The 8,229-nt window shown below is 41.1% G+C and overlaps 1 protein-coding gene across 1 annotated transcript in view; it reads right to left on the reverse strand.

Annotated features, from left to right (window-relative positions):
- Positions 1 to 1,638: 1,638 nt before the first annotated feature.
- LOC104512530 (chromosome unknown open reading frame, human C14orf79) overlaps positions 1,639 to 8,229 on the reverse strand; it is a 7,938-nt gene continuing 1,347 nt past the window's right edge. The window contains 5 exon segments of the mRNA XM_010155545.1: positions 1,639 to 1,733; positions 1,736 to 1,805; positions 3,225 to 3,335; positions 4,789 to 4,918; positions 6,414 to 6,562. Coding sequence (XP_010153847.1) covers positions 1,639 to 1,733; positions 1,736 to 1,805; positions 3,225 to 3,335; positions 4,789 to 4,918; positions 6,414 to 6,562 — 555 coding nt within the window.

Consider the following 8,229-nt stretch of genomic DNA (forward strand, 5'->3'; position numbering starts at 1 on the left):
TGTCGCTGACAAAGATGCTGAACAGTGCTGGTCCTAGTACCGACCCCTGAGGATGTATTGGCAATTTACTATTTTGAGTTTATGACTATAACCTATTTAAACACATTTTTAAGTGCTCTGAAAGACTTATAAGGGAAATCAGAAATTAATTCAAATCCAGTGTTAAGTGAAAAAGTTAACCCTGCTCTCATATCCCCATGGAGTTCTCAATCTGGCACTGCAGTACTCCCTCTAGGGCCAGGGAAGCTGCTGAGCCACTTCCAGACAGCACTTTCCCAAATGGCCTGTTACCATTTACTGAGCAACCAATACAGAGTTCATCCTGAGCTAATAGCACTGGGGTATCATAAGCATTACTGAAGTTATTATAGCAATTGTAATTTCACTGCTGAGCAGTTTACTAGATTAAGGGTTGGAGTCTGCCAGTGCTTTATAGTATTTTTAATTCTAAGAGTAGAATAGGCACATAATTACATATTTAGCTGTCTTAGTTTTAGAATATCCAAGTTTGTTCCCTGCTTTTAACACATAAAATATCAGTTGCAGTACTTAGCAACTCTTTAAAATAAAAAGTCATATAAATTTCTCATATTCAGAATGGCCAAAGCAGTAAATAGACTAGGAACTTGCATAAAAATTATTACCACTGAATAAATAAAGCTGCCGCAGTTGGCAAGGAAGCAGCAGGGATTATATGAGTGACAGTGAAGTGCATCCCCTCCGCCACTCAAGCATGCAGGGAGATGGGCAACATGGTCGATAGTTACTCTAAAATTTTAAAAGGCCAGCCATTTGCAGCATTGTGCAGTGCAAGGCCTCAGCCACGCCACTGTTAAGCTTTAACACGCACGGTTACGCGTGGTTTAAGTGTTTGGTAGCTGAACGAATCGCAGAATTAAGGTTGGAAGAGACCTATAAGCCCAACCATCGACCCAACACTACCGTACCCACCAGATTGTGTCCTCAAGTGCCGCGTCTGAATCCCAAGTTTTCCTGTTAAAATCAGCTTCAGAGAGGTGATTTATTTCCGTGAGAAACCAATGCCAGAACAAACCGTTTCACTGACCCTACCCATATCACCACAGTGGCCTTTGTCAGACGGAAGGCAAGAGCTTTATTTTCCTAGCCCCCGGGAAAAGCCACCAGATGCAGAGGGCTCCTCTCACCTTCAGCGGTGGCGAAGTAGCAGATCTCCGCTGATCCAAACGGGACCGAATGCGAGGAGGGATGGTGACAAGGCACACTTTACAACACACGCGAGGTGCGTTGAGATTTCGGCAGGGAAACAAGGGTTTTGATCACAGAGGCATTAAGGCCTGGAAGGTCAGCAGTTTGGGAGAGTAGCCCACCAGCGTGTCTCTCGAGTGTGATTGCAGCTGGGTTTACTGTCAAGAGACAGCACCCTGCAGCAAAACTGAGCAGGACGAGACTTCACACCCTTCACTTCCCAACTAAATAGGATAAATATCTTCTAATGACGTGGCTTTGGGTACCTCATATACACTAATGTCACTTTCCTGAAGAACGTATGTAGTCTGTAGTCCCAAGCCAATAACAAAACGAAGGGGAACTGCAGTCACTTCAAAAAGGCAAAAAGGGAAAAAAAAAAAAAAAAAAAAATTAAAAAGTGCTTTTGGTTCAACAAACATCACTACTGACAGATTTCATTTTCAGGTTGTGTGTAGCAAAAATGTGCTTCTTCCTTGGGGTTGTTATATATTGCACGTTTCCAGCTGAGATGCGATTTTCAAGAAGAGGTTAGAGGGGAAAGGATGACCATGTCTGGAATCGGGTGATACAGGAAGCTGAATGAAAAAAAAAACCAAAAGTTAATCACTTTGCATATTTCTATCTAATTTTTATACAGTTTTCATAAAAATAAAACTAGCAAAAGGAAAAAAAAAGGACATAACTAGGAAGATAAAGGGAAACATCCCACTGTATGATTTAACTTACTTAAAATTAGAAGTGTCAACATACGTTTCCTAATGAGCTTGACTCTGAGACACCAAGCTGCAGGTCTTCTTTCCCCTCAGAGGCTACTTGGGAAAAATATTCTCCATTTATCTTAACTTCATATCATGATTCTTTTTACTTTTACTCCTTCTCCATCTACCTTGAACCACCTCTCCTTTGCCTAAGCCCCATCTCTATGTTCTACACGTCTCCACGTCAGCTCCCCTCATACTCATGGAAGAAAGCAGAACTGAATTTTGCAGGAATAAACTGGATGGTCTCTCATGGTTTTTTTTCTGAATTCTCCAGCCTAACATCTCTCATCTGTAAGGTTCCCAGAACGGTTATACATCTTCATTGCCCAGTGCAGTAAGTATTCTATTTAGAATAAAACAGCAATGCAAGTGTGCCTCAAATGCTGCAATGGCGGTTGCTCAAGTTTATTCTCTGCTGAGGAAAAGAACTTGTGTTAAGAATATTCATCCAAAATACTTCATTAAAAACAGAATGCAACTTATTTTTTTGTTTTTAAAAGCAATGGGGAATGACAGAATTTTCCTTCCAACTTGCATGGCTTTAGCAAGGAGAAAAAGGAGCTTATTAAGGTCTGTTTGACCAAAGACATAAACGCACTAACAACAAAGTATTTCAATTTAATTTCTCTATATGTTACATAACACAGCATAAAACCAGTAATGGTCTCAAATCCCTGTAATTATAATTTCAATTCTGCCTTCCTCCTTAAGTATCTCCTGCTTTTCCTTCGAGTGAACAAACCAAATCTGAATAATTCTGAATATCTGAAATGCAAGTTTGAGTGCCGTTTCTTCTCCACCAACTTTGCTTCTAATGTCTCCCTTACTATATATTTTACGTTAAAATCATCATTCCCCGTGGTCAACTTGTTGGTCCTTCTACAGAGAGGCTCATTTTCCTTTGTCATCAGAGCATCCTGACTAGATTTTATATATCACCATGCTCTCACAACCAATAAGTAATTGGGCCTAAAATCCAGTTTACATAACGAATAACCTTATATCTCCGTATCCCCCGTATTATGTTGCTTTGCATTTGGTATGTTACACTATACCTTTCTAAAGCTGTCAGGTATGTTTCCAAGTGCAAAAACAACTCCACACCCAAACAGTTATATCGGGACCAAAAAATTGCACTAAGACCTACGCTACAAGACCTGGCTACAGCACAGAAGAACACATAAAATATACTCTGTGGATCTCAGAAGAACTTACTTTCAGAGCAATTCTTACCTTGGTCTGGATCAGTGCTTTGCAGTCATTAATACCAAATCTGTCGAATCTGAAGTCCTCATCTTTAACATCTGATTCCCCCAAAATATTGTTCTGGGTCTCCAAAAAGCACTAATAAAATATAATTCACATTTTCTTTGTGAATTTCTATTTCATCTCAAAGCATGTAACTACAGAGAAGTTTCTCTCAAACAACAATAACCACTGAATTTTACTTTCTGAAGCTGAATTTTGATTTAGCAGGTGCCCTCTCCTGCATTAAAACAATTTCATGCCAAAACAAGAACTACACACGAGTCTAACTGTAACCTAAATTAATAAAAAAGCCATTTCCAATTAAAACTATCCTTAGCCCACACCAAAAAAATAGCTGAGAAATACATTGTCATCAGTATTGTTAAAAGCAATACAGTTTTCCACTAACAAAAAAGAAGTAATGACATAAATTTAAGATGCCTGGGATTTAATTTAATGCCAGTGTATCCATGGTCAAGAAAGGAACAGAAGGGGTGTTTAACTGCGTTGAAGAAATATCTCCTGTGCTCTCTTGCTAAGTGACAGTTCAGTAAAAGTGACTTTCAAGAGCAGAATAGGTCCTATGCATCCTGCACTGTCGTTCTGTTTGTATATGACTTGCATGAAAGGTCAAGTATGTCCATAAAATCAAAAGCAAATGCAGTACCCCCCCCACACACACACCCCATGCTTCAGCAATCAAATCAGCAATTGAAACAGCTACTTCTGAAAACCACACGTGACTAATCCGTCCCAACTAAATCACCAGGTTGAATGCTGAACCATCTCTTCTGATACCTTTATCTCCTCAGAACAAGAGATTAAACAGAGACAGTTCTAAGATCCTTCAATAGTGTTGGTTTGGCCTCGACTCAATTTAAAATACAGTCTCCCTCAAGCCTTGCAAAAAGAGATAATCTGAGGCAAAGGAGGGTGAAACACACTCTCCGTTCATATCCAGTAAAAACATCCAGTAATTACCTTAACAGCCTCTCTCGTTCAAATCTGATTTGCACTTAATGGAAAGACATTAGAGGCTAACAATTTTCTCACTCTGAGCAAAAAAAGAAAACCATCTTACGGCACATGCATCTGAAAGCCAATTCTACACCTATACGTCGGCTGAACGTACCGCCTCACAACAGGGCGCTACGGAACGGAGATGTCAGTGTACAGATGACCAGAGTTTGATCCTGCACAATTTCGTAGTTACTTACACGTAACGCTGGGAACACTTAGACTATAATTTTAAAAGGCTCGCTGTAAAAAACCTTCTGACTCACCTGGGGGTTCCTGGGGGTCTGCAGAGCTGCCTCTCTCACATCCCTCTCTACTGCAGGTTCTGTTTTCCTCTCTTAAATACGTTATCACAGAGGTGCTAATTGGCTCAGCCGTGGCCAGAGACTGGTACAACTTGGAGCTGGGGAAGCTTCTATCAGCTTCTGACAGGAGCCAGCCCTGTGGCCCCTCCCCTGCTACCAAATTGCCCTCCCCCCGCCACCACACAAACCCAACAAACTGGCCCACTAGCAAACTGCTGTTCAATTACCTTTTGATTTGCATCTATTCCAAGCACACTCAAGAGGTTTTCTTGGCAATGAGATTTACCCCGGGGATACCTTAAGCTGGGGGTATTATCAAAGTCTCTAAGTGTTCTCCATATGTTTCCAGAACCAATGCTAGGAAAGAAAACACAAGCTGAGGTTGCAAGTTGTGCAAAGTTTCCAGTGAACGAATAGAAGTTATTGTCACTACATACAGTCGTGTGCTAGCCTACCTTGATCTGAAAAGCAACTTATCTTAACACTCCTTCCACATTCATTCAAACCATCAACCCGGTGTACTAATAAGCCTGCATGACAATTAGTGGAAACAGTAAGTCAACATAACTGTATGTTTGGGCTTCTCAGATAAGAAGTGCATTAGAAGCACATTTCGGAGATATGCCAGAGCTTGCATCATTCAATTGCTCTGTGAAATGTGGGTACAGCTCAGCCCTGTTAATTCTACACTTCGTGTTGTCTGTCTCTCAAGCCTTTCTCCTTCCTATCTGTCATGCTGCTCCACTGCAGCAGCCTGCTGCTCAGGTGGGTGGGCTGTGTCTGCTCTGGACACCTACGTCCTACCAAACAAGACAAAGGCACACACAGCTGAGTATTGAAGCGTTCCCTCTACGCAGGACTTTGGGGCCTCACACTGCATTCATCCTACATAAATCCAGTTGCTTTTTGCTTAGTAGAGGATGCCATTATCATCTCAGTTACCCACCACAGTGTCAGGGCTTTTTTGGCTGTGGTTGGTACTCTGCTACAATATTGCAGTTCCTTTTACTTACACATCATCTTTCTCCACAAGTCTGAGGCTGATTTAAATACAATGCATATTCAATAAACTTGCCAAAAGGATGCCCACATTAAACATTTTAACTGCATTTCTTGTGATTCTCATGACATTTCCAAAGTGTGGTCTGACCCAACTTTCTAGAAACGAAGCCTCAGATGTATGCACAGATAACTGCAACGCTGTGCAATAACTACAATGCTGCTCAGAAGCTGCTGATCCTTCAAAAACATCTAACAAATCTAGGAGTGTTCCAGCTGTCTGAAGAGAAAGCCAAGTTAACGATACTAATTGCTGTGAACATAACCCCAGGAAAAAAGCCAGATGCACCACAGATTCTGAAGCACATCTGGTTAAGCACAAGACCACGTTACCACCTGGAAAAACTGGAGAGAGAGGGAGGGAGAGAGAGGAAAAAAAGCAAGTGGATTGTCAGTAGAAGCAGTGACAATGTTCCTGCCTCAGATGATGGAGAACTGAGTCAGGTATGTTGTAAAGAAAGCACAAGGGAACAGGAAGAACAGGCTGCCTGTTGGGTGTCCTGGCATTCCAAAGGCTTAGTCATCAGAAGGTGCACCAACAGCAGGAAAAAACCTAAGCAGGAATTTGTAATTTTGATGTATCCCCTTCCTTCTTTTGTAATGGCAAAATCACAATCCATTTCCTTTAACAGTACAAAACAAGATTGGCAAGATCGATATGCTGAAGAGCACAGTGATTAGGAAGATTTTAAAGTTCACCTGCAAGTACCACTGATTTTTAAATTATGAAATAAACAGTGTAATTGCTGAGGAACTTTTTTTTTTTTTTTTTAAACTGTTGATCTAAACTTACCAAAGGTGATTCTTCATATGCTCAGGAATCCCAACATCTTCACTATTTGTATCAAGTACTTGATCTAAGCTTCTTACATTCTCTTTGGACTCTGGTAAAAAGACTTCTGGAAAGCACAACTTAAATATCTCCTCATAGCTGTGGTTTGCCTAGAAAAAAGAGAGTTTCATTACGTATGTTACATAGGCCATCCCCATAGTTCATGAAGGACCAAAGACTATAAAGTTTCTAGAGACTGTGTTACAGAATGTTGTTAAAATTTGCATTCATATTACTGGTACAGAGGGACTGAGCCCATAGTTTAGCATTTTGGGTATTTACCTAAAGTCAGAGGAGGAGAAGCAAGAGTCCAAGAGCTCCTCATGAACCTTAGCCTCTAGCTTCCCAGCTACTGATTGTCTATTGGCACTTAAGACCCTGCTCAGCTAATTCAGCCCAGGTCAAAACTGATGTATATATCAATCCAAAAGCTTCTTTTGCTCACTTACTATTCAAACACGCCTAACTCTGCCAAATGTTACATAACTACTAAATGCTACAGTTTATAAATTCTTGCACTGTGTAATTTAATGATGAGAGGGCAAAATCGGCGGAGCTGGTAGAAGGCTTCTGTACATGCTTCTAGAAACAGAAATTGTGCCCCACGTTGCTTACTGCTGGGGTAAGGCCTTGCTGAACTGCCTGTCCTGGAGGGCAACTGCTAGGGCATTCAACGTCCCCCAATAAAACCCTTTGAAGCTTGCTCCAAGTGTCATAATACTTTAAAACAATAGACTTAATTTACAGCAGGGATAATGTATGGAGGAGAAAGATGTCCAAGAAACAGAATTCTGTGAAAATACACTTGCTAAAGCACACATGGAGACTCACTGTCAAAAAACCTCAACTTCCAAGTATCTACTTGGGACAAGGGCTAAGGACAAATCACACAGCTGCTCTTGGCTTTGGGGTGGGAGGAAATTACAGCCACGGAAGTGTGAATAGAGGGAAGCTCAGGTCAGCCTCATTTGTAATACCTTCTTAGAGCACGTGATGTTACTCACGCATACGAGTCACCAGTCCCTCTCACAAAGGCTAGCATTCAAACAACACATCAAAAATCCTTAAAGTTTTTCAATCATGTAGGCAAAATATCCAGCTACTGCAAGGAAATTAGTAATGGTTTTCAAAATAAACGATTCCGCTCCAGACTGACATAGTTTAATTAACTGAAGCATCAGATACTGAAGGTCAGACTTCTGACCTCAGATGATCTTTAGAGGTCCCTTCCAACCTACCTGGGCTCTTTTCTGTTGACCATAGAGAAGACAGAGCGCCAGCATGAAGAGTTTATGATCTCAAACAAACAGTACAAAAAGCACAGGGATGAAGGATAAGCTACGTGTACATTCTAAACCCAAAGAAGTCTCCAACAGCTCTGCAGCTTTTTCTCTGCCCTGAGATAAGAAAAGACAACTTGAATGTCTAGGCATGGTTAACTTACATAGCTCGTACTGGACATTTTCCCTTTGCCTTTAATAAATGCAAAAATAAAGCAAAGGCTTCAGTACGATTAAGATCTGCTTTTGGAAAGAAACCAAACAATCTGCTATGTTCTATTTCAGCTCCATTTTTTTCAACATAAGACTCCTTGTCCCCAGTTTCCCGCATTACAAACAATTTAAATTCTCTGTTCGTGCATGCCAATAACCAGGTATCTCGTGATCTCTGCTCTGTCAGCGTGGCACAGCTTATCCCATGTGCACCTCTGTGCTTTCCCCAGTAATACCTCTGCGACAGGTAAAGTTCCCAGGCAAGGTCAAGAAAGCCAACCCTC

This window comes from Eurypyga helias, unplaced genomic scaffold (assembly GCF_000690775.1).
Source record: "Eurypyga helias isolate BGI_N326 unplaced genomic scaffold, ASM69077v1 scaffold50037, whole genome shotgun sequence".
Classification (NCBI taxonomy): domain Eukaryota; kingdom Metazoa; phylum Chordata; class Aves; order Eurypygiformes; family Eurypygidae; genus Eurypyga; species Eurypyga helias.